Consider the following 25,244-nt stretch of genomic DNA (forward strand, 5'->3'; position numbering starts at 1 on the left):
ACAACATAGTATAGTAAGTTTTTTTTCTCCTAAAAAATGACATAGTATAGTAAGGCTTTTTTTCTTAAAAAACGACATGGTATAGTAGGGCTTTTTTCCCCAAAAAATGACATAGTATAGTAAGGCTATTTTCCCCCAAAAACGACATAGTATAGTAAGGCTTTTTTCCCTAAAAAAACGACATAATATAGTAAGGCTTTTTTTCCCTAAAAACGACATAGTATAGTAAGGTTTTTTCCCTAAAAATGACATAATATAGTAAGGGTTTTTTTTTTCTTAAAAAAATGACATAGTATAGTAAGGCTTTTTTTCTTAAAAAAAACGACATAGTGTCGTAAGGCTTTAAAAAAAAATGACCATGTATAGTAAGCCTCATCTCATTTTCTGAACTGCTTTATCCTCATTAGGGTAGCAGGGGATGCTGGAGCCAATCCCATTTGTCTCCAGGCCAGAGGCGGGGGACATCCTGAATCGGTGGCCAGACGATCTTAGGGTACAAGGAGACGGACAACCACGCACTGTATAGTAAGTCTTTTTTCCTTAAAAACGACATGGTATAGTAAGGCTTTTTTCCCTAAAAAACGACATAGTATAGTAAGGCTTTTTTTCCCTAAAAAACGACATAGTATAGTAAGGCTTTTTTTCCTAAAAAACGACATAGTATAGTAAGGCTTTTTTCCCTAAAAACGACATAGTATAGTAAGGTTTTTTTTTTCTTAAAAAACGACATAGTATAGAAAGGGTTTTTTCCCTGAAAAACGACATAGTATAGTAAGGCTTTTTTCCCTAAAAAACGACATAGTATAGTAAGGCTTTTTTCCCTAAAAATGACATAGTATAGTAAGGTTTTTTTTTTCTTAAAAAACGACATAGTATAGAAAGGGTCTTTTCCCTAAAAAACGACATAGTATAGTAAGGCTTTTTTTTCCTAAAAAAAAAAACGACATAGTATAGTAAGGCTTTTAAAAAAAAAGACCATGTATAGTAAGCCTCATCTCATTTTCTGAACTGCTTTATCCTCATTAGGGTAGCGGGGGATGCTGGAGCCAATCCCATTTGTCTCCAGGCCAGAGGCGGGGGACATCCTGAATCGGTGGCCAGACGATCTTAGGGTACAAGGAGACGGACAACCACGCACTGTATAGTAAGTCTTTATTCCTTAAAAACAACATGGTATAGTAAGGCTTTTTTTTCCATAAAACGACATAGTATAGTAAGGGTTTTTTTCTCAAAAAACGACATAGTATACAAAGGGTTTTTTCCCTGTTGAGAAATAATTGTCTTTGTGTCATGACAGATGCATTGGACAACGTGGAAGAGGAGCGGGAGGAGAAGAATGGGTGCAGCCGACCGATCGACAAGTCAAGTCCTGCTTGCCTCACCCGGTGACAGCCGTGGGTTTGAGGTGTGTCCGCGTCATTCGGCATACGTGGATGTGGACGAGGGCGACTGGCAGAACAACGCCACCATGCGGTTCTTCGACAGCCGGCGGTTGTGGTGGGAATGGCAACCAATAAAAGTTTGGGTGGCTTATTTGAAATCCTAGCTAATAGCCAGTGTCTTTTGTTTTTTTAGGCCAATTCTTTTAACTAATTTTGATGTAATGTTTAAATGTAAAATTTAATTTTGAAATGTTTTTTAGTAAAAGGTAATGAGTCTTTTGTCGCAGGTGGGGAGCGAACCAGCTTCCATTCGACGGTAGGCATATGCTCTACTGTGTGTGCTAAAGGGCCCTCCCACCTTCCCACTACACTTCAACTGGCTGAGTATTTTCGCTAAGAGGGCGCTGGAGTGATTTTGGCTAAGTGTGTAAACCGCCTCCCTACTCAGCATGGTCCTGTCCAATAAAAGTTTTCTTGTCTTTTGTTTTTGTAGGCCAATTCTTTTAACTAATTTTGATGCAATGTTTAAATGTAAAATTTAATTTTTTAAAGTTTATTTTAGCAAAAGGTAATTTGTCTTATGTCGCAGGTGTCTCTCCCCGCCGAAGGCGGGGAGAGGCACCAAGAGTACGTCTGCGGGACGCGAACCAGCTTCCACTCGGTGGTAGGCGCATACTCTACTGTGTGCGCCAAGGGGCCCACCCACACACCCACTAAACTTCGACCGGCCAAGTATTTTCGGTAAGAGGGAACTCGACTCATTTGACTAAGTGTGCAAGCCACCTCCCTCACTCAGCATGGTCGTAATTTGGCTAAGTGTTTTGATTTTTTAGGCTAAGTATTTTAACAAATCTGGATGTAATGATTAAATGTAAAATTTATTTTTTAGGTTTTTTAGTAAAAGGTAATTTATCTTATGTCGCAGGTGTCTCTCCCGCCGAAGGCGGGAGAGGCACCAAGAGTACGTCTGCGGGACGCGAACCAGCTTCCACTCGGTGGTAGGCGCATACTCTACTGTGTGCGCCAAGGGGCCCACCCACACACCCACTAAAGTTCGACCGGCCAAGTCTTTTCGGTAAGAGGGTGCTGGAGTGATTTTGGCTAAGTGTGTAAGCCGCCTCCGTACTCAGCATGGTCCTGTCCAATAAAAGTTTTCTTGTCTATTGTTTTTTTAAGCCAAATCTTTTAACTAATTTTGATGTAATGTTTAAATGTAAAATTTAATTTTTAAAGTTTATTTTAGTAAAAGGTAATTTGTCTTATGTCGCAGGTGTCTCTCCCCGCCGAAGGCGGGGAGAGGCACCAAGAGTACGTCTGCGGGACGCGAACCGGCTTCCACTCGGTGGTAGGCACAAACTCTACTGTGCACATACTTACCCCGCGCGCTATTGGGCCCTCCCACCGTCCCACTAAACTTCGACCGGCTAAGTCTTTGCGCTGAGGGGGCGCTCGACTCATTTAATTAAGTGTATAAGCCATCTCCTTAATAGGTACAGTCCTGTGTGCCCACTCAGTTTTTATTTGACTGGAACAGTAACAAGTTGGAGGAGGCGGGGAATCCAACCCATTACCTTTTGTATGGTAAGTTAGTGCTCTGCTATTGATGCCAAGTATCCTGTTGAGCTGAAGAGTGAAAACTTGAAGGATGTGGGATTCAATCCATGCAAGTAGGCACTATACCTCATTTTTGGGTCAAAATGAAGAAATCCTGCGTCTTTTTTGGGCAGCTTTAAGGTCCAGTTAAGTCCTGCAAGACAAAAGTCACAAAATGGTTAAGAATGTGTGACTGTACTCAAATCTTGTTTAGTGGGCCAAAAGGACTTACACTCTTGACAATTCTGGCATTTTAAAAGAAAGCTGGAATTCCTACCGCGTCAGCCCCTTGGTGAAATCAACATCCACAAGTGAGTCTAAGAAAAACAAAAGGAAAGAAATATTTTCTGCAGAGCAACAAGAATGTCTCTTTTAAACTTACTTTTTTTGTCTTCAGGTGTCCTCACTCTCGCTTTCCTTTGGGAAACCTTTTCGTTGGAAGACTGTCCATCCCACAAGTCATCCATTTTTGACGTTGTCACTCATCTGAAAAAATAAAAGTTGACAGCAAAGTATCTCTTGTTCTATTATGTGACCTTGACTTTGATTTATAAAAAAAAAATGTTTCATTCGAAAAACTATTTTGTAAGGGGATGTGGCTATGCACACGCACTAGGATCGCTGCAACAAGGCAAGACATCACATACCGAGTCAATACAAAGGCGACCGGTCGGGGCGGCGCTTCATCCACAAGCTGGTCCCAAAACTACTCCATCCTGTCAGAAAGATCATTTTTTTAAAGAAAAAAGCCTTACTATACCATGTCTTTTTTTTTAAGAAAAAGCCTTACTATACTATGTCGTTTTTTAAGAAAAAAAGCCTTACTATAGTATATCGTTTTAAAAAAAAAAGCCTTACTATACTATGTTGTTTTTTTAAAGAAAAAAGCCTTACTATACTATGTCGTTTTTTAAGAAAAAAAGCCTTACTATACTATGTCGTTTTGCAAGAAAAAAGCCTTACTATAATATGTCGTTTTTTAATTTAAAAAAAGCCTTACTATCTGTCGTTTTTTTTAAAGCCTTACTATACTATGTCGTTTTTTAATTTTAAAAAAGCCTAACTATTCTGTCATTTTTTAAAGAAAAAAAGCCTTACTAAACTGTCGTTTTTTAAGTAAATAAGCCTTACTATACAATGTTGTTTTTTAAGAAAAAAAGCCTTACTATACTATGTCGTTTTTTAAAAAAAAGCCTTACTATACTATGTCGTTTTTTAAGAAAAAAAGCCTTACTATACTATGTCGTTTTTTAAGAAAAAAAAGCCTAACTATACTATGTTGTTTTTTAAGAAAAAAGCCTTACTATACTATGTCGTTTTTTTTAAATAAAAAAGCCTTACTATACTATGTCGTTTTTAGGAAAAAAATCCTTACTATACTGTCGTTTTTTAAGGAAAAAAAGCCTTACTATACTATGTCGTTTTTTTAATTAAAAAAGCCTTATTATACTATGTCGTTTTTTAAGAAAAAAAGCCTTACTATACTATGTCGTTTTTTTAAGAAAAAAAGCCTTACTATACTATGTCGTTTTTTTAAGAAAAAATAGCCTTACTATACTATGTTGTTTTTTTAAGAAAAAAGCCTTGCTATACTATGTCGTTTTTTAAGAAAAAGCTTGACTATACTGTCGTTTTTTTAATAAAAACGCCTTACTATACTATGTTGTTTTTTGAGAAAAAAAGCCTTACTATACTATGTCGTTTTTAAAAAAAAAAAGCCTTACTATACTATGTCGTTTTTTAATTAAAAAAAGCCTTACTATCTGTCATTTTTTAATTTAAAAAGCCTTAGTATCTGTCGTTTTTTAATTTTAAAAAGCCTTACTATCTGTCGTTTTTTAATTTTAAAAAAAGCCTTACTATCTGTCTTTTTTTTAAGCCTTACTAAAATGTCGTTTTTTAATTTTAAAAAAAAGCCTTACTATACTGTCGTTTTTTTCTTAAGAAAAAAAGCCTTACTATATACTATGTCATTTTTTTAAAGAAAAAAGCCTTACCATACTTTGTCGTTTTTTTAAGAAAAAAAGACTTACTATACTATGTCGTTTTTAGGGGGAAAACGCCTTACTATGCTATGTCCTTTTTTAGGGAAAAAAGCCTTACTATACTATGTCGTTTTTTAATAAAAAAGCCTTACCATACTTTGTCGTTTTTTTTAAGAAAAAAAGCCTTACTATACTATGTCGTTTTTTTTTTTTAAAGCCTTACTATATTATGTTATTTTTTAGGAAAAAAAGCCTTACTATATATACTATATATTTTTTTAAGAATAAAGCTTTACTATACATGGTCATTTTTAAGGCTTTTTTTTGTAAGGCTTTAAAACAAAAACAATGTATAAGGCTTTAAAAAAAAAAAAAAAACGACCATCTATTGTAAGCCTTCTTTCCAAAAAAATGACTATGTATACATTGTCATTTTTTAGAAAAAAAAAGCCTAACGATTCATGGACAGAGAAAAGCCTTTTTTCCCCCGACCAAATCTCTTGTGGCTACCCACCGTAACAGATGACGCAGTTCTTCACCTTCCTCAATTCAGCGGCCACGTCCCCCCACAGAATGGTGAAGACCGACTTCCCGCTCTCGTCCAGCTGAAAGCAAAGACCCGATTAAGCGGACGGACGGCCAAATTCCATCCCTGGGGGGGCGGGGCTTGCCTGCATGGCGCGACCGATGCGCACGGAACTCCATGACAGCCGCCAGCACGTCTTCCCCGTCTTGTGAATTTGAATTATTTTCTATAATATTTTTTCCAACAACCCTATCTTTTTTTTAACGTGAGTGATGCGATCAATTCCCTCAAAATCAAGAGGAAGTGGCGCAAAAATATCCCCAAAGCAACAGAAAATGAGGGATTGCTAACTGTTCAGACATGGGCTTGATCATCATCATCGAATCATCAAAAGCCTAATTGTCATCATACACAGCAGCGTATGACGAAATTGGTCGTCTCGAGATGTCCTCGGGGACATGCGGCAGGTTCGTTGGCAATCTGCTCTGATGGATTTATGGCATCTCCTCCCGAGAGCAACCAAATCCTGGCGACTGTAGAAAAGGTTTGCCTGGCAGATTAGCAACCAACGACAAGACTGAGGAAACAAAACACCAAACTGGAGAGCAAGAGCCAGCTGCATCCACCCGCGCCGCCATCTTGGATCACTTACCTCCATCCAACCAAAACGTTTGAAGAATTGAGCCAATTCAGAGTGTCTGTCGTAAGATGGCCGCCAGTCACTAACACCAACGACAGGGCCTCAAGACTCCTAGTTTACACGTACCCGTGAAGCACGCTGAAAGAGAGCAAACACGGGTGGAATGGGCTCGGCTTGCGATTGGACGACGGCACGGGCCGGCGGGCGTGGCCGACTCACCGCAGTTGTCTCTGTCCCTGTCGTCCATCAGTCCGTGCCGTCCGTCCACGCCCAAAAGTCCGCGGGGGGGGTAAAAGTTATAGCTTTTGGAAATTTCCAATAATTTAAGGAATTTTTTTTTGCAAAGTGTGCTGAATTTTGCACTCACCTTGATCCCTCTGTCTGTCCCTGCCGTCCGTCCCTGCCGTCCGTCCATACCCAAAAGTCCGCAGAGGAGAAAAAAAGTTCAAGTCTTTGAACATTTTCCTATATTTTTTTGGGGGCAAAGTGTGTTGAATTTTGCACTCACCTTGATCCCTCCGTCTGTCCCTGCCGTCCGTCCCTGCCGTCCGTCCCTGCCGTCCGTCCCTGCCGTCCGTCCTTGCCGTCCATCTTTGCCGTCCGTTCATGCCCAAAAGTCCACGGGGGAAAAAAAGGTTAAAGTCTTTGAAATTTTTCCAATAAATTAATTACATTTTTTTAGCAAGGTGTGCTGAATTTTGCACTCACCTTGATCCCTCTGTCCGTCCGTGCCGTCCGTCCGTGCCGTCCGCCCGTGCCGTCCGTCCGTGCCGTCCGCCCGTGCCGTCCGCCCGTGCCGTCCGTCCGTGCCGTCCGTCCGTGCCGTCCGTCCGTGCCGTCCGTCCGTCCGTGCCGTCCGTCCGTGCCGTCCGTCCGTGCCGTCCGTGCCGTCCGTCCGTGCCGTCCGTGCCGTCCGTGCCGTGCCGTCCGTGCCGTCCGTGCCGTCCGTGCCGTCCGTGCCGTCCGTGCCGTCCGTGCCGTCCGTGCCGTCCGTGCCGTCCGTGCCGTCCGTGCCGTCCGTGCCGTCCGTGCCGTCCGTGCCGTCCGTGCCGTCCGTGCCGTCCGTGCCGTCCGTCCGTGGCGTCCGTGGCGTCCGTGGCGTCCGTGGCATCCGTGCCGTCCGCGTCCAAAACTCCACTGGGGAGAAAAGTGTCCAAAAAGTGTCCAAAACTCCACTGGGGAGAAAAGTGTCCAAAAAGTGTCCAAAACTCCACTGGGGAGAAAAAGTGTCCAAAAAGTGTCCAAAACTCCACTGGGGAGAAAAAGTGTCCAAAAAGTGTCCAAAACTCCACTGGGGAGAAAAAGTGTCCAAAAAGTGTCCAAAACTCCACTGGGGAGAAAAAGTGTCCAAAAAGTGTCCAAAACTCCACTGGGGAGAAAAAGTGTCCAAAAAGTGTCCAAAACTCCACTGGGGAGAAAAAGTGTCCAAAAAGTGTCCAAAACTCCACTGGGGAGAAAAAGTGTCCAAAAAGTGTCCAAAACTCCACTGGGGAGAAAAAGTGTCCAAAAAGTGTCCAAAACTCCACTGGGGAGAAAAAGTGTCCAAAAAGTGTCCAAAACTCCACTGGGGAGAAAAAGTGTCCAAAAAGTGTCCAAAACTCCACTGGGGAGAAAAAGTGTCCAAAAAGTGTCCAAAACTCCACTGGGGAGAAAAAGTGTCCAAAAAGTGTCCAAAACTCCACTGGGGAGAAAAAGTGTCCAAAAAGTGTCCAAAACTCCACTGGGGAGAAAAAGTGTCCAAAAAGTGTCCAAAACTCCACTGGGGAGAAAAAGTGTCCAAAACTCCACTGGGGAGAAAAAGTGTCCAAAACTCCACTGGGGAGAAAAAGTGTCCAAAACTCCACTGGGGAGAAAAAGTGTCCAAAACTCCACTGGGGAGAAAAAGTGTCCAAAAAGTGTCCAAAACTCCACTGGGGAGAAAAAGTGTCCAAAACTCCACTGGGGAGAAAAGTGTCCACAAATCAAAACTCAAAAAACCAAAATACTTACCTGCACCGGTAAAAAAGTGTCCATAAATCCACGGGTAAAAAAGTGTCCATAAATCCACGGGTAAAAAAAGTGTCCAAACGTCCACGGGTAAAAAAGTGTCCAAAACTCCACTGGGGAGAAAAGTGTCCAAAAAGTGTCCAAAACTCCACTGGGGAGAAAAAGTGTCCAAAAAGTGTCCAAAACTCCACTGGGGAGAAAAAGTGTCCAAAAAGTGTCCAAAACTCCACTGGGGAGAAAAAGTGTCCAAAACTCCACTGGGGAGAAAAAGTGTCCAAAAAGTGTCCAAAACTCCACTGGGGAGAAAAAGTGTCCAAAACTCCACTGGGGAGAAAAAGTGTCCAAAACTCCACTGGGGAGAAAAAGTGTCCAAAACTCCACTGGGGAGAAAAAGTGTCCAAAACTCCACTGGGGAGAAAAAGTGTCCAAAACTCCACTGGGGAGAAAAAGTGTCCAAAACTCCACTGGGGAGAAAAAGTGTCCAAAACTCCACTGGGGAGAAAAAGTGTCCAAAACTCCACTGGGGAGAAAAAGTGTCCAAAACTCCACTGGGGAGAAAAAGTGTCCAAAACTCCACTGGGGAGAAAAAGTGTCCAAAAAGTGTCCAAAACTCCACTAGGGAGAAAAAGTGTCCAAAACTCCACTGGGGAGAAAAGTGTCCAAAAAGTGTCCAAAACTCCACTAGGGAGAAAAGTGTCCACAAATCAAAACTCAAAAAACCAAAATACTTACCTGCACCGGTAAAAAAGTGTCCATAAATCCACGGGTAAAAAAAGTGTCCAAACGTCCACGGGTAAAAAAGTGTCCAAAACTCCACTGGGGAGAAAAAGTGTCCAAAAAGTGTCCAAAACTCCACTGGGGAGAAAAAGTGTCCAAAAAGTGTCCAAAACTCCACTGGGGAGAAAAAGTGTCCAAAACTCCACTGGGGAGAAAAAGTGTCCAAAAAGTGTCCAAAACTCCACTGGGGAGAAAAAGTGTCCAAAACTCCACTGGGGAGAAAAAGTGTCCAAAACTCCACTGGGGAGAAAAAGTGTCCAAAACTCCACTGGGGAGAAAAAGTGTCCAAAACTCCACTGGGGAGAAAAAGTGTCCAAAACTCCACTGGGGAGAAAAAGTGTCCAAAACTCCACTGGGGAGAAAAAGTGTCCAAAACTCCACTGGGGAGAAAAAGTGTCCAAAACTCCACTGGGGAGAAAAAGTGTCCAAAACTCCACTGGGGAGAAAAAGTGTCCAAAACTCCACTGGGGAGAAAAAGTGTCCAAAACTCCACTGGGGAGAAAAAGTGTCCAAAACTCCACTGGGGAGAAAAAGTGTCCAAAACTCCACTGGGGAGAAAAAGTGTCCAAAACTCCACTGGGGAGAAAAAGTGTCCAAAAAGTGTCCAAAACTCCACTGGGGAGAAAAAGTGTCCAAAACTCCACTGGGGAGAAAAGTGTCCAAAAAGTGTCCAAAACTCCACTAGGGAGAAAAGTGTCCACAAATCAAAACTCAAAAGACCAAAATACTTACCTGCACCGGTAAAAAAGTGTCCAAAAGTCCACCGGTAAAAAAGTGTCCGTCCGTGCCGTCCATCCATGCCGTCCGTCCCTGCCGTCCGTCCATGCCGTCCGTCCGTCCATGCCGTCCGTCCGTCCATGCCGTCCGTCCGTCCATGCCGTCCGTCCGTCCATGCCGTCCGTCCGTCCATGCCGTCCGTCCGTCCATGCCGTCCGTCCGTCCGTCCATGCTGTCCGTCCATCCATGGCGTCCAGGTTGAACTTCACTTTAGTGTCCCGGAGGTACTGAGCCAGGCCGGCGTGGTGCAGTCAGACCAGGTGGCCCCAGGCCTTTTAGAACTCAAGCCGCTGTCCAGGAAGATGTCCGTCAACTTAAAAAAGCCACACAGGGACAGAGTTTAGTCTGCTTTCTAAACAAACATTTATAGCCTTAATTCCATCGTGTACATACACTACAACAAGTGCATGCCATACAATGTGTGTCAATCAATCACATTTGCATTTAACATCATTAACCAAAACTTTGAGCCCATTCGCACCGACAAATAAGTGTATTTTTACAAACAAAATCATAGGAGTATGAACATTAGCTTAACTAACGCTCATTTAGCATCCACAATAAAGTACAGTTAGAAGCACTACGTGGACTCCCTGCTAGCGTAGCGATTAGCCACTCGCGGCTAGCGCTAGCCTCGTGCTAATCGCTCATTAGCATGATATTTCCACACAAAAAAAGACAGTTGGAATCCCGTAACAATAACCACCGCGTTAAGAACACCGCTCGGTTCTTATGAATACTTTCCCAATACATAATTTAGCAAAATAACATTAAAATTTAAGCTTGAGGTTTAACCTTAACCCATGCTTGCTTAGCGGAGCTCAACATGGCGATCTTCAGCTCAAACTAAAGGCACACTTGTTCACTATAACAAGTAAGTAACTCGTAAGACATCAAAATAAACGCACACTTGTTCATTATAACAAGCAACTAACTCGTAAGACATTAAAATAAATGTTAAAACCATTGTTATACCTGACTGGCGTGCAATAGGTCTGCGATACAGTGTGCCTAGCCCCACCACCTGAAGTCATTTGAAGTTAATCAGCGTGTTTTCGTCTCAGTGCCCTGTGATTGGCTGGCAAGCCATAGTTGGCCGTGACAGGCTCCAGCATCCCTGCAACCCCTGCGAAGTAAAGCGGTGCGGAAAATTATTGAATCAATGAATGATTTATTTTGAAAAACGGAATTATATCGGCACCATAAGATGGACCAGAGCTATTTTGTATAGCTACCAAAGAGATGTGTATTCTCAAATCAATAAAACTGAATACAGTATAAACCATTACACACACACACATATATATATATATATATATATATATATATATATATATATATATATATATATATATATATATATATATATATATATATATATATATATATATATATATGTGTGTGTGTAATGGTTTAATTTGAAACTGCTGTATTCAGTTTTATTGAACCCATATATATATATATATATATATATATATATATATATATATATATATATATATATATATATATATATATATATATATATTCTCGTCCTTAAAAGCCAAAAGTCAATATGTACTTGACTATTTGACTGTGGTTTTAAAGTAAACCATTACACGCGTATCTGTGTCTGTGCGCGTGTCTGTGTTTGTGCGCGTGTCTGTGCGCGCGCGTGTGTCTGTGCGCGCGCGTGTCTGTGCGCGCGGGTCTGTGCGCGCGTCTGTGCGCGCGTGTGTGTGTGTATGTGTGATGGTTTACTTTGAAACCGCAGTCAAATAGTCAAATACATATCAACTTTTGGATTTTTAGGAAGAGAAAATGACGAGTCCAACCATTATGACTAATTTGTGGCATCCAGGAGCTAAAATCTGTCATCACCGCTGGCTAAAACTGCCAGCTGGATTTACAAACAGTGGAAACTCCCAGAAAACAAGCACACTGTATAGCAGGGGTAGGGAACCTATGGCTCGGGAGCCATATGTGGCTCTTTTGATGGGTGTATATGGCTCTCTGCTAATCTGTGTGGTAAAATATGGGAACCGCTGGTGAGAGACCACCTAAGCCCCGAACACACCAATGAGAGCGTCACACTGGCGCCGACACTATCTTTAGCGCATTTTTAATCATAATTTTTCTTCATTATACTCTTCTGCATGCTTACTCTCATTGATACTCATTGATTAGCAGCAGTGAAAAAATATTCTTAAAAGAATTAAGACTTTTTTACTTTCAAAATGGTGAAATGATTAATAAATGCACACATTTTCATGTATTTTTACTTTTAAATTCTGAGTATGGCTCTCAAGGAATAATGTTTGAAAATATGAATTGTTTATGGCTCTCTTTGTCAAAAAGGTTCCCGACCCCTGCTGTATAGTAAGGCTTTTTTTCCCTTGAAACATTTTTAAAGTTGTTTAACAATCGCCACCAGTGTCTCCGTCAAGGCAAAAATAATAATTTCTGCGTCATCATACATTTTCCCCTGACCATTTATTTAACCGTATGTCCGCAATATGTATGGATTGGAGATCTGTCATGTAAAGTTAAATTGAAAAAGGTCCTTGGCGGAGGCGATTGTTGTTGTTTTTTTTGTAAGAGGTCACTCTAAAAGTATTCATCCTGAAATGTTCCATGATATTTTTCTTCCCGGCTGGGTTGAAGTCGGGGGATAATCGTTTAGCGTTTACATAGTGCTTTTTCATTTGCCATTTTTTGGGACGGATCGTAACGATCACCTCCTCGCCGTCACCAATTAGCTGGGGGTGGGCAAAGGGTTTGTAGAAGCAACGGGGGTTGGGCTGCAAGAAGCACCTGACGCCGATCCACTGATTGCACTTGTAGGACACTAGTATTGTGGAAAGCTTTGCTCTTTATGAAAACCTAGATTTTGTGGGATAGTTTGAAATGAAAGCTTAGTTTTATGGGATGCTATGCCTTTACATCAAATGAAAAGCCTTTAGTGTCATCATACACCGCTGCATATAATGAAATGGGTAAAATATCATTCAACAAAGGTGCTCTTAAATGAGTCAAAATGGTCAAAAGTCTGCATTTTGATGGCCAATGTTTACAATAGGTCCAGAAAAAGACTTGGACTGGCTTGGAGAGTCTGCAACAGGGGTCCTCGAGGGCCGCTGTGGGTTGGGCCAGCATTTTTTTTCCGAAACATCCAGCACAGACTCGGTCGGACTCAGTTGAAGCAACGGGGGTTGGGCTGCAAGAAGCACCTGACGCCGATCCACTGATTGCACTTGTAGGACACTAGTATTGTGGAAAGCTTGCTCTTTAGGAAAACCTACATTTTGTGGAATAGTTTGAAATGAAAGCTTAGTTTTATGGGATGCTATGCCTTTACATCAAATGAAAAGCCTTTAGTGTCATCATACACCGCTGCATATAATGAAATGGGTAAAATATCATTCAACAAAGGTGCTCTTAAATGAGTCAAAATGGTCAAAAGTCTGCATTTTGATGGCCAACGTTTACAATAGGTCCAGAAAAAGACTTGGACTGGCTTGGAGAGTCTGCAACAGGGGTCCTCGAGGGCCGCTGTGGGTTGGGCCAGCATTTTGTTCCGAAACATCCAGCACACACTCGGACTCAGTTGAAGCAACGGGGGTTGGGCTGCAAGAAGCACCTGACGGCAATCCACTGATTGCACTTGTAGGACACTAGTATTGTGGAAAGCTTGCTCTTTAGGAAAACCTACATTTTCTGGAATAGTTTGAAATGAAAGCCTAGACTTTACATTTCCCCTTGATAATATTTAATAGAAACGAAACACCACTCGTCTAACAATACACATTATGTACGTACTTTGTCTTAAAATCAACAACAACAAAAGTGGCAGTGAATGATCATGTTTTAGTGCCAATAGACGTTCAATCACCGTCAATGACAGCCAATGTTAATTTATTAAATAACATGAAATCATTCTTAACAGTAGGAACGTTGTTGAGAAATTTCCCGTGTTTTAGTCTTGTAAATGAAAACACTTGCTTTGTATTCCTATTTTGGAGCAGACGTAGTGTCATTGGAGTTCAACTGCAGTGCCAAACACACTTAAATGTAACATTGGGAATCCATATGCAGTAGCGCTCAAGAACCTGGCCTTGGCGCCAATCGTAGTGTAACATTCAAAACGACAACGGTATGCAGCGAGTATGAAATGTAGCTTACGTGAAATGAAAATGACTCGATCTAAGGGTGTCGGCTACCCGCAAAAATAGTAACCTTAGCTTTTAAAGTTCATGCAAGACGCACTCTTGCTGCTTGAAAAAAAATGTAACTTATGTACAGTATGCAGCTGGAAATGTTGATAATAAAGGTAAAGGCATGAGTGAATAAGAGTTACTCTTGGGCCTCTTTTCCTGTCATCTTGTAGATCTCGGTGGGACCGTCCACGTGAGTGATGGTGGTCGTCAGCTGGATGTCCTCGCCACTGTTTGCTGAAGCTTCTCCTGCACAAATCCAGAGCATTGACAGTACTGAGTCATCTCCATGTTGCCTTGCACAAAAGCTGGAAAGAAGCCACTCCAACTCTCCTACCCTGCCAAGAAGGGACTCAGGGAAGTCCCCACCAAATCATTCATTTTGCTAACATTGACTGTGTTTCAAAAATCTCAAACTAATGACAGTGCCTTTTCTGCCTGGAATTCATTCAAAGGGTGTTCCAAACTTTTATCTTTTCAGGTTATAAAAAATGCCCTTCACTTTCAAAGAAATGGCAGGAAAGCTTCACCAACCTGCTCCACTGTCTCAAAATGATTGGCTTACCAAATGGACTCAAACATTTTGGAACACCCTGTAGTTGCAGTCCAAACTCAATGAAAAATCTCCACTAAACAGGTCAAAGTTAGCCTTTGCTAAAATGATAGGTGCTACTCAAAATATCAGATCTCATGTCCTAGTTGGGCTTATGGCATACTACCCCGATAAAGTGGCTCATTTTGGAAGTTAAGCCCTGGTTAGTACTTGGATGGGAGACTGCCTGGGAATATCAGGTGCCCTAAACTCTTATGTTACCAAGAGGCATTAGCTCAGTAGTTAGTGCGTCTGCCTCACAACTCTGGTGTCCTGGGTTCAAATCCCAGCTTGGCAATACCAGGTGCTGTAAAATCTTATCTTGCCAAATTTTAAAGTGCTCTCTCAGACTGTTGGTGTCCGAGTGCCAAAATCATTTTTGAGACACAGCGGAGCAGGTTGGTGAAGCCTTCCTGTCATTGAAAGAGTGTTAGAAGAGTTCGGGCAAAAGGATCAAGTACAGTGAACGTTGAGGACTAATTTGAGAAAGTGATGTCGTTACCGGTGATGCACTGTCCACTCGATTGGTCGTCTCCGTAACGTTTGTGAGAGGGCGCGTACAAGAACATGATGGCGAATACATACAGGTTCCACATTCCGTAGATGCCCGTGAAGAAGGCGCTGTTCACCTGCACGGTGTGTTCGCCCCAGTGCCAGTGACCCTCGTTCACCTGAACAGACAACGTGAAGTCCATTATATGAGTGATCCGCAAAATACCCAGTGCAATCCGTCAGAGTAAAAAAAAAAAACATTTTATATCTCGCCTTCCTACTTGAAATGAGAAAAGTTGTAATGATAATAATAAACAATTGCTATTATGCTTGGGATTTGTTTGTTTTTTTGCCGTCGTGGGTGTCGTTCGTGCACCGACCCCACACGCACCCACACAATTTTGTCTTAAGTTGTCACCCTTCCCATTAGCCCAGGGTTGTCCAAACTATTCCACAAAGGGCCGCAGTGGGTGCGGGTTTTCATTCCAACCCATCAAGAGGACACCTTTTCACCAATCTGGTGTCCTACAAGTGCAATCAGTGGATTGCAGTCAGGTGCTTCTTGTTTTCTGCAGAAATCTCATTGGTCAAAGTGCCTGGGCTGGATCGGTTGGAACAAAAACCTGCACCCACAGCGGCCCTCGAGGACCGGTTTGGCCACCCCTGCATTAGCCGGTCTACGAGAAAACACAAACATATGACCGTTTCAGGTTAAGATGTAAGTTACAAAATTCCCCCAAAGCAGAAATACATTTCCTGACTACCGTTTGTTTATTTTGAAATTGCATTCATTCTGCTAGGCTAGGGCTAGCTAGCTCTCGCGGCCGTTAGCCCTAATTCGTAAGGACGATTTGGTGTGGGTTTTTTCCCCCCATTTGGATGATGCAGCTATTAGAGACGGTATTTTTACAGGAAAGCACAAATATGGTTGACAACTCTGCGTGAGGAAGACGCACCTGACTGATGATGAAGAAGATGACGGTCATGGCAGCACAGGCCAGCGTGACCAACATGAGAAATTTAAACCTAAAAATCAAACCCTGTAAGAAACACGACATGGTTACAACTCAAGTGGTTTGAATGATGACGAAAGTACACACCTCATAGTGCAGGCGTCTGGCTTTGGACATGGCGGGCAGCGAAGTCCTCTTCCCACTGATGTTGCGGAACACTTGGAAAACCATGAAGCAGAGGAAGAGGAAGTAGAGGCAGGCGCAAATCCCCGCCACAATTATGAAGGCCATCTGAGGGGGCAGTCGTTAAGGAGAAACTACTTTTGGTTTTCATCTGTTTCACTGCTATTGCCTATTTGCCTTTTTTGTTTTAATAAAACATGTGAATATTTACTATTGATTCATTTTTCTAATTTAAAAATACATTAAACAGAGGAGAAAGTTGTTGCCCATTAGTCAAATATTTGTGGCAGACAACAGTGCACTGAGGATACCATTAATTCATTTTAATGAATTAATTTGATTCATTTTAATGAATTAATTTGGTTTAAAAAGTGCATTTTTTTTAAAGGAAAAAAAAGTTAATATTCTCAGTTTTTTTTTTCATTGGGGACTACGGAAAATGTATTTTAGCAAGAAACAAGATCAATACACATCTACTTTCCACAAATGCATTATGTTTGTCATCTATGATTTAAGATAGGAATTCTCCACATAAATATGAAGTAAACACGTAAAAAAACAAAACAGATGGCATTACTGAATTATTCTTCCCATTAGTCAAGGGGAACATCTGAGAAAAACAAGAAAGCATGAAAAATTTAGAGCACCTTCCAACGGTTGGCTCTTTTATCAAGATTTTCCAAGCATATCGATAGAAAAAGGATACAGCCAGTTCAGTTCCAACATCAGATGCCCAGATGCTGTAGAAGGGGTTTGTCAACTGGACACCTCTGTTGACACACAAAAACATTGCTGCATCAATATTTAACATCTTTAACAGAGTTAAAAAATAAACAACAAGAAAAAACATCTCACCGTTCGCACATGTCAAATATAAAAAGACAGAAAGAACCAAACACGATGGGCCCGACTTGCTTCCAATACACGGAGAAGCGATTCCTCTCCGTTTGGTCCTGAGAAAAGAGAAGTCAAAATGTAAGTTTTCTATTTTAAAAAAATGACACGGCGCCAAATGTGGAGGTCGTTACCATGAGGTGCTCCCCGCAGAAGATGATCCAGAAGGACAGCAACATGGAGTAGAAAATGCCTTGTCGGATGTCTCCGAAAAGCAGCATCCAGGTCCAGTTGAAGCCGATGGAGAACCATTCCACTGGGATGTTGATGAACGTCATGGAGATGCCCAGAGCAAAGATAACTCTGGTAAAAAAAAAAAAAGGTTTTTTTTTTTTAAAAAGCACATTTGCCACCATTCAAAGTTTCAACCGCAGTTATGCTAACAAATGGTATTTTCTGCTTTATGGGAGTGGGTCCACCACCAGAAAAAAATAGAACTACAGTAACCCTAACCCTCCTGATGCAGTCCTAGTGCAACTTAAATAAAAAAATATGCTCTTTCTGAAATACAAAAATCGTCCTAGTGGGACATGCAAACAGATGTGGCTTTTTTTCTTTCCGACAGGTCACTACTTGCCACCAGCAGATGGAAAAAACTCAAAGTGGCAGGCAAAACAAGTGAGATCACTGCATGCCATTAGGAAGCCCCTGTAACCTGTTATCAAAAACCTCTGGAACGCTAGATAACAAACTCACAACTTCAAGTTCAAGAGTCGAAACATTTGGACCGAAAATTAAAAAAAGTTGGAAATCATTGGCCTTCAGACTCCACTCTAGACTGAAACCTCACTTGGGTGGTATGTGAGGAATGCGCTGTGTGAAAAAGCAACAAAGTGAAGACCTCTGTTACTTCGAGGCAGAAAAACGAAGAGTGAATCCTCGTGTTTAGGTGCGACTTATAGTCGGAAAAAAATACGGTGTGCAGCTTTGATTATTAAATTGGGTCAAGCATGAGAAAACCTTATTTGTTTTCTCATACTTTACTGCTATTAAGCAATATGGCAAAGTGCCTTAGACGCAACGCATTGCATATCTTAGTGACCTGAAATGCACAGAGTTTGCTTGCTTGAGCCACTTGCAAATGTCATTCATAGTTAATATGGACCTTGACTTCTTGATGTAGACGCCCTAATCCAACGCGCACTCGTATGCGTTAGCTGCAACGCGGTACTTGACGCAAAAATGGACTCCTCACCATGAGGAAATGTATCAAATACTGCAATAATCGACAACCTGAATACAAAACGGAATTTTCCACTCCGACTGGAGAGTAACTTTGAAGTATTGGAATAATCGGATGACCTTGGTAGAGTATTTCTAAGAGCGGCCTTACTTCTCCAAAAGCACAGGAGGCCTAGTCATGAGTGTGATCCGCCTCCAGTACCAGATCATGATGATTAAGATGCTGGGTGTGAGGAAGGTCTTCATGGCAAACCAGACCTTGGTGAAACCTCCATTTTGGTGGATTCCCTTGGAACAAACAAAAAAAACATTCATGTTATGTTTTTTAAGCATGCTGGCATAACAAACATGTATGTGGTGACCTTGTGGGTCTCAAGGCTCATTTGCAAAGAGTCAACTTACGACAAGTCGGATATCCTTTATTTCTCCGATGCCCACGTTGATCTTCTTGTGCTCATTGACGGGCAGACGGATGTTGAGGAGATAATACTTGTGAGCGACGCTGCCCACTTCCATGAAGGGCAGCAGGTCGCACTCGTAGTAACGGCCCTCGTTTTCAAATGTCTGGAGAGCGGAAAAATGGTACTCGTTACAAACAATCGTCTGAGAGCAAAGTACAGTCTGGACGCTAATATCTATAGGCAAAAACTCTTTGAAAATGAAGGCTTTTGCCAAATCCATTTGCTCCCACGCACCTTGGTAATGGTAAAATTGCAGTTGAGCTTGCGTTGTTCAAAGGAGTGAGCCATCTGCGTCCACTCGCTGACTGTATCGTCTCGATAGGCCAGACCCACGTCGACGGTAACCATGGCGCCATCCTCTGGAGATAAAAATAAGACCCGATTTAAACCCAACAAAGCCATTTCGGTCACATTGACAATGTGTCACTTTGATGTAAAAACATTTGGAAAAAAAAAGCAATAGTATATTTATTTTGAAAATGACAATATAGCTTCGGTCATTGTCTAAGTTTTGGATTTTCTTCATTCTAATGAATAACAACTTTGGTTCAAAGCCTGTGCTACTGAAATTCAGTTTCCTTAAAAGTTGACTTTGACCAACTTGACAATGTTGATCGAGTTGAAAAGTCCAATATAATTCAAGGATTGACTTTTAACTGATAATCTTGTTTTTTGTTTTTCCCCAAAAAATTTGACAAGCCAAATGGGTTGACTTGAAACATCAAGTCATGCCCCCTCATACAGTACAGTTTGCTCGCCAATTGTTACAGCAGCACATTAAGACGACCTCCAAGAACCCAGCACCCAACTCGTAATCCCAGCTATTAAGACAGCATCTTTAGATCCTATTACAAAGCCAAGCGTTCTCTCCTCCCACGAGAAAGCACCCCGCCAACCCGTGCCATGGGAAAGCGCAAAATGCGGGAAGGGAGAGCGAGCGAGCGAGTCAGATGAGACGTCTCTGTATCGCCCTGGGCTGCCGTTAGTTAGCCTGGCAGTCTGTGCAACATTCCACTCCAGCCCAGTGGCCATCGCCACGGAAACTAAGCCTCCTCAACAGCTGTGTTCTTGCTGGCGCTAAGCCAAGAGGTGCCGCAGGTGGGTGGAGCGGAGCGCCTAATAAGGCCAATGATCATCTTTGCCGCAAATACTTGCCTGCCAAGTCCAGGCTCAACAGAACAAGCCACTGGCGTACGGCGTCAAAGGTACGAAAGTGGTCCACTGGTGGGTCTGCCTGACAGTCTCTTTGTAGCTCATTCATACTGTACGTAGTACGGAATTAAACATATTCATTTTGTTCGACAAGGCCACCGCAGAACCAGAATTTAGTGAGATTTTGTTTTTTTATCAAGGGTGTGCGACTGCTGCTGCCTTTTTCTCCATTTCCTAGCTGCAATCAGATTGGTTCATTCGGCCCCTTTCCTCAAAACAGCGCCTTCAATGGCAGCTAAGGAGTTAAAAAGGTACCTTAAAATGCCCCAGAAAAAACAGGAAGTTACCGGGAAATGCCCCCAAATGAGCAGGAACTAACAAAGAACAAAAAAAGCAATCAAAAAGAAAAAAAAATCAATAGGGAATGATCCAAAAATTTTAACAACTATTGACAATGATAGATGTCCCATTCCCTTAAAATAGCGTTGGATGCTCCTCTTTCCGTTTTGACTAGGATGTTCATTCGCCCTTAAGGTTTTGATGAACAACTACAACAACAAAAAATAAAATGAAAAAAAACAACTTACAGAAGCCAGTATAACGCAGTTTTGGAGTGATTTAAGCATTCTTTAAAAAACATTTGTACTCCTTAACACAGTGAATTGATTGGCCGTAGGCCAGAATGATCCAAAAGGTTCCTCAGTCTATTAGAGAAAAATGTGTCTGTGATCCAGGCTGAATGACACATTGAGCTGTCTGGCTGCCAGACAGTAAACAATCCCCACTTTGCTTAAACACTTCAATCGGGCAGACAAGGTCGGCACAGGAATTGCTCTGAAGAGTTGAGCGGTGCTGCGACATGACTATTTAGACAAGCGGGGTCAGAGAGGGTGACTCATAAATACATTTAAAGTTGTTTTTTTCTACTTTTTTTTTCAAAGCGCGAATAGCTACTTGCTGTCAAGAATAGCTTCCCTCCTATCGGAGCGATCGCGTATAAATTTTGAACCAAGGAATGAATGCGAAGTAGTAAGTAATTCATGTACCCTCCCACGGTGACACATACTGAACTCCATCACCCTGAACGGGAGTGATGACGTCTAGTTTACAAAACAGTCTCACTGAAGGGAAATCATGGCAACACACAGAGCTGTGTGCTTAGAAATGGGCTAAACTCAAATGCTGTGATGGTTTTAAAAATAAGAGTCAATGGGGTGTCACTCACCGATTTGGTTGTACATTTTGAATGCAATGTCAAACTGCAGGATGACCAGCATGAACTGGAACCAGGGACTCATCTCCTTGTTCGGCAGAGGAATGTGCACCGCAAACACAATGTTGTTGGCCTCGATCCTCTTGGCCGTGGCCTCTTCAAGGTTCCGGATCTTGTCACATTGGTTGGGACCCCAAGGCATGAACCACTTGGTTTCTTGCCGATGCTTGACCGTGTCCACGCATTTGGTGGCCAGGTAGTGGACTGCGGTGGTGGGGCTGGGAGCTGGGGGGAAAACAACAAGAACCGTTCGCACCGTTTAACAACATTAAACGTTATTATTAAAAGATCGGTCGGGGCAATTTTAGAATCAGAATCGTAAATTGAGAAAAAGGTCGACTTTGGTGATAAGTTGTTACTTTATTAACTCATCAAATGCTGACTTCACTTCGGCAAATTTTGAGGAGTCCTTCAATAAAGCCTGTTTTTGAGCCGTCTGTTACACTTGAGTGGAGGTAAAGTGTAATATGAAACACACAAATGATACGTGGTGTGCATTAAAACACTTCACATTCCTGTTGGCCAATTCCCCCCCAAAATAAAAAATGGGCCAATTCCTGCAAGTCAATTTGCAATAGAAGACAAATCGCAATAACAAAAAAAACAACCGATTAACAAAAACAAGTTACATAAAGCTTTGTGTCTATACCACTCGATATCACCTTAACACAATCCTCCTGTCTAGTTTGTCACGTTTCATTTCAGGTTCTTTAAAACTGCCATTTAAAAATACACTATTAAAAAAACATTTTTGGGCCAACGGGCATTAAAAAAAATACTCGCGTTTTCCCCACTAAACATTCCCGGTTGCGCCAATTAAAGTGCCTAGGCATTGAGAAAGTCCTCCCCAGAGTGTTCGCGGCGTCTGGAAAATGCCGATTCTTTGTTATGTGACGCTATCATTGAAAAAGAATGGTGTGAGAGCCAATTGTCACCTAGGGGCAAGAAACAAAACATCGGTAGTATCTAGGTCGCAGCAACGTTTCTTCACTAGACTTACAGATCCAGTTCGGTTGTGTTTAACTTTTTTTGGTCAATACATTAGCATGCGTTTGTTAAGGCGTCACAGTTTTGAATTAGAATTGTTACAAGACTGCTTTAAAAATTCACACTGGCTGCCAATGATGATATTGAATTTTAAATGCATTTCGACTAGTTTTTGTCCCGAGCCGATGCGGCTATTTTTTGGAATATCGGGTCGGAGCAAACGATGCTTAAAAGTAACCCTGAGAAAAGGGACGCCAAAGTAAACCAAATCCAGTTATCTGAATCCCGTTGGAGTTCAATTGTTTAGTGACCCTTGGCCCAGCGGCTGCTTCGGCATCCGCAACAGTGCGTCCAGAATAATGGACGAGCCCGCAGCCCGCCGACCCCATGCCGTGTTCTCTGCGTTTGTTCGAAAACGAGGGTACGGGGGTGGCCTTTCTAAATAATTGTCCCCAGTGCCACCGGGCCACCAAACAAACACAAAGGGATCCAGCTTCATTAAAACCATCTTAGCCAGAAAGGGAACCAAACGGGCTAATTAGTCAGCGAGTGGGACGATGCCGGATTAAACCAATATAGGTAACAGGGCTGTTGAAAATTATTATCAAAACTATTGAAAAGTATCGATAATCAGTTATTTGTTTTTGCAAGAAATGTGTTGTCATGTTTTAAATGTAAATTTACACTACAAATTAATGGGAGATAGCTTCGCATTTTCATCGTTAACGCAAGGCATTAGCATGACGCAGAAGAAATAACAACAACAACAAAAGCCGCATGTTTAACTTATCTGGCATTGACGTTGGTAGAAGTCCAATTAATTGGAAGTGTGAGGGATGGCAGCCAATGCATTTTGTTTGTTTGCTGCCAATGGAGTGGATGTCTAGTAATAGTGATTGACTCATCTAAAGAGTTTTAATCAATGGTAATCGAAAGGGTTGATTCAAAATATAGTTTTTTTTGTAGTATGGAAAACTGTATAAAATAGTATTTTTGCGAGTATGATAGAGTTGAAAATGTTAGTATTGCGACAAGAGTAATAGGAAAGGCTTTCACATGGGCTCAACTTGAGCATTTATGTGTGCATCTGTGCGTTCTAAGTGCGAGTGGGTGGATTTGAGGGAGTTTGACAGTGAACCCAACGCAACCCCCCGAAGACAAGATTTAACTGTGACAGCTCCATCCGTGTCCCCGCGCTTCGTTCGCCGAAGCTAAGAGTAGGGGTGAAAAAAGCACAAATGCGCTGCCTGGGAGGCCACTGGGATTTGGGGAGAGTGGGAGACACATCGGGGGGAGTTAGAGGAAGGTAGAGATGCTGCCTTGGGCACCATGCAGCACATAAACGTGAGACGACATGAAGGCTGGCAAAATTGGTCTTAAAAGAAAGAAACATGGAGAAACAGTAAATGATCAAAAAAAGAATGCATTTAATAATGGCAGCCAGTTAGCAAGTTTCTCATTATTCATCATTACAATGCACCACCACGGCTCACTTTAAAAACAAATAACCTGATTTGTCACGTCACACTGGAGACTACGTTCCATTTTTTAGGGCGATTTCTTAATATATCAGAAAATAAAAACAAACCTTATGTATTAAAATAAAAATAATAAAAGGCTAAATAGGCATATTAACTTTTTAAGAGGTTTTCAGATAGCTATAGTTTTAAAAAACAACAACTCAGCAGGCTGTTAGTGATGAAATTAAAAACAAAAGAAAGTTCAGTATACGTTGAAGGCCAAGCCAAACTATGATAAAAGTGTGACTAATAGTCCAGAAAATACGGCAATGTTTTTAAATTGATCCTTCAATCAATTGAATTACATTATTTCTAATTATTTATTTACTATGTATTGACCATGTCAAAGTACATAGTGGTAACACTAAGTACTACATTTGGATGTCTAACAGGGGCCGCAAAATATTGTCCCGCGGCCATAGTTGCCCCCCGGGCCACAAGTTTGAGACCACTTTCCAATATCCAAGTGTAATAAAAAAAATCTGAATTCTGTGCATCCCGTCTTTAATAAGCGAATATAGCATTGGACAACAAAGAAATTGCATCAAGTTTTAAACTATTTTTATACCCCAAGTATTTGTACTTTTACTCCAGGTGGAGTCAACCACCCCCCACCCCCACGCACATACAAATGCCGTAAAATCAGTACCGGCTTGTTCATATGTTGATAATTATCCCCGTCATAAGAAAGCAGTGATTTTGCAGTCGAAAAAGGTGAACACCCATCGCCTAAATTCTCTTCTTTGTCCAAAAAACACGACTTAAACACGAGTACTACTACTACGCAGGCACGTGAATCACCTCAAACTTTTCGCTTCGGCGTTAGCATTCGGCGTTTAAAAAAAGGTACATGTTAGCTCACCCAAATCGATTAAAGTGTTAAATTCCCACTCGAAGAACAAGTAAATAATAAAACTTACCAATTAATCCACCGACCATGAAGGCGAACGCCTGGAACAATAGCAGTATAACTCCTACTATCACCAACTTTTTGGTGCTCATGTTCTCGATAATTGCTCCCGCCATTGTGATTGTGATAGGGGGGGGAAATGGACGGTGTCGCTCCTTCAAAAGAGATTAATTCGATGCATTCGCGTTCAAATGTGGGAAGAAAGGGCAGTAAAGTGGCGGCTCGGGCTCCTGCCTTTCAACTTCGAGGGAAGAAAAAGAGAAGACACAAAAAAACTGGGAAAAAAAACAGGGGTCACATGACTACGCGACGCTCGGTTTTATCCCCCAATGAGCACCAGAGTGGCGGGGAGAGGTTTTGCGGAGCACCGCTTCAGGTTAAAATGCCGCTGGATGCCTATCATACATAGCCTTTCCGTTGTGTCGATGCTATTTAAAGAACCGTCGTTTCAAGTCGCAGATCATGTTGTTTTTGGACTTCGTGACCTGCATCGCCATGGGAGCTGCCATTGACGGCGATATGCGTCCAATTCAGTGGAAGGGAGTGATGAGGGGGGCGGCAAGTGTTCAAATGATGAAGCTTTGGTACAAAATGCTTTGTTTTTGGGCAGGCATTTTGGTTAGAAAATGTCAGTCTTTTGGTGAAAATTTGACATTTTTGGTCCTTTCACTGTCAACTCACCGAGTTGAAATAGATTGGACGTCTAATGCAGAAGGATGAAGAGCCACATTACTATTGAACCTCCATCATCACCAGTACAACTGAAAGAGTTTAAAAATATATATT

The 25,244-nt window shown here is 41.9% G+C and overlaps 2 protein-coding genes and 2 long non-coding RNA genes across 29 annotated transcripts in view; 1 reads left to right on the top strand and 3 right to left on the bottom strand.

The window, feature by feature from the left end:
- The window catches only part of LOC144085386 (uncharacterized), a 50,447-nt gene extending 47,904 nt beyond the window's left edge, over nt 1-2,543 (top strand). For 6 of the 11 annotated variants that reach the window (XR_013304100.1, XR_013304105.1, XR_013304108.1 and 3 more), the window contains 3 exons: nt 408-525; nt 1,027-1,144; nt 1,298-2,543. This is a non-coding gene — a long non-coding RNA (uncharacterized LOC144085386). The remainder of the gene's footprint in view (nt 1-407; nt 526-1,026; nt 1,145-1,297) is intronic. The other 5 variants (XR_013304106.1, XR_013304109.1, XR_013304103.1 and 2 more) reach the window with 4 other exon arrangements.
- A 338-nt stretch (nt 2,544-2,881) lies between these two features.
- LOC144085387 (uncharacterized) lies at nt 2,882-3,692 on the bottom strand. 3 transcript variants are annotated; one of them, XR_013304113.1, is made up of 5 exons: nt 3,623-3,691; nt 3,358-3,461; nt 3,208-3,292; nt 3,063-3,129; nt 2,882-3,005 (listed from the first exon to the last, which is right to left on the bottom strand). It is a non-coding gene; the product is annotated as an uncharacterized LOC144085387 (long non-coding RNA). The 3 variants fall into 3 exon arrangements; XR_013304112.1 differs by having other exon boundaries at nt 2,882-3,129; nt 3,358-3,456; nt 3,623-3,692; XR_013304111.1 differs by having other exon boundaries at nt 2,882-3,129.
- Nucleotides 3,693-5,832: 2,140 nt separating this feature from the next.
- Nucleotides 5,833-9,850, bottom strand: LOC144085362 (uncharacterized). 12 transcript variants are annotated; one of them, XM_077614546.1, is made up of 9 exons: nt 8,742-9,850; nt 7,251-8,276; nt 7,050-7,201; nt 6,835-6,874; nt 6,635-6,717; nt 6,493-6,526; nt 6,346-6,396; nt 6,139-6,264; nt 5,833-6,063 (listed from the first exon to the last, which is right to left on the bottom strand). In XM_077614546.1, exons 1-8 carry the CDS (start codon nt 9,848-9,850, stop codon nt 6,243-6,245), a joined length of 2,517 nt encoding a protein of 838 aa, XP_077470672.1. In that variant the 3' UTR covers nt 5,833-6,063; nt 6,139-6,242. The 12 variants fall into 12 exon arrangements, with proteins under 12 accessions (XP_077470672.1, XP_077470673.1, XP_077470670.1 ...); XM_077614547.1 differs by having other exon boundaries at nt 5,833-6,036; nt 6,346-6,362; nt 6,494-6,526; nt 6,635-6,769; XM_077614544.1 differs by having other exon boundaries at nt 5,833-6,036; nt 6,493-6,513; nt 6,835-6,846; nt 6,951-7,201.
- wls (Wnt ligand secretion mediator) lies at nt 9,833-25,058 on the bottom strand. Of its 3 annotated transcripts, XR_013304097.1 has the most exons (14): nt 24,469-25,058; nt 20,994-21,266; nt 18,851-18,975; nt 18,558-18,719; nt 18,307-18,443; nt 17,108-17,276; nt 16,935-17,032; nt 16,786-16,849; nt 16,044-16,187; nt 15,900-15,983; nt 14,954-15,122; nt 14,003-14,108; nt 10,642-10,792; nt 9,833-9,979 (listed from the first exon to the last, which is right to left on the bottom strand). XR_013304097.1 is itself a non-coding variant. In XM_077614550.1 (13 exons), exons 1-13 carry the CDS (start codon nt 24,572-24,574, stop codon nt 9,976-9,978), a joined length of 1,641 nt encoding a protein of 546 aa, XP_077470676.1. In that variant the 5' UTR covers nt 24,575-25,048; the 3' UTR covers nt 9,857-9,975. The 3 variants fall into 3 exon arrangements, 2 of the variants coding, with proteins under 2 accessions (XP_077470676.1, XP_077470675.1); XM_077614550.1 differs by lacking the exon at nt 10,642-10,792 and having other exon boundaries at nt 9,857-9,979; nt 24,469-25,048; XM_077614549.1 differs by lacking the exons at nt 9,833-9,979; nt 10,642-10,792 and having other exon boundaries at nt 13,398-14,108; nt 24,469-25,042.
- Between the last annotated feature and the right edge of the window lie 186 nt (nt 25,059-25,244).

Source organism: Stigmatopora argus, chromosome 12 (assembly GCF_051989625.1).
Source record: "Stigmatopora argus isolate UIUO_Sarg chromosome 12, RoL_Sarg_1.0, whole genome shotgun sequence".
NCBI classification, from domain to species: domain Eukaryota; kingdom Metazoa; phylum Chordata; class Actinopteri; order Syngnathiformes; family Syngnathidae; genus Stigmatopora; species Stigmatopora argus.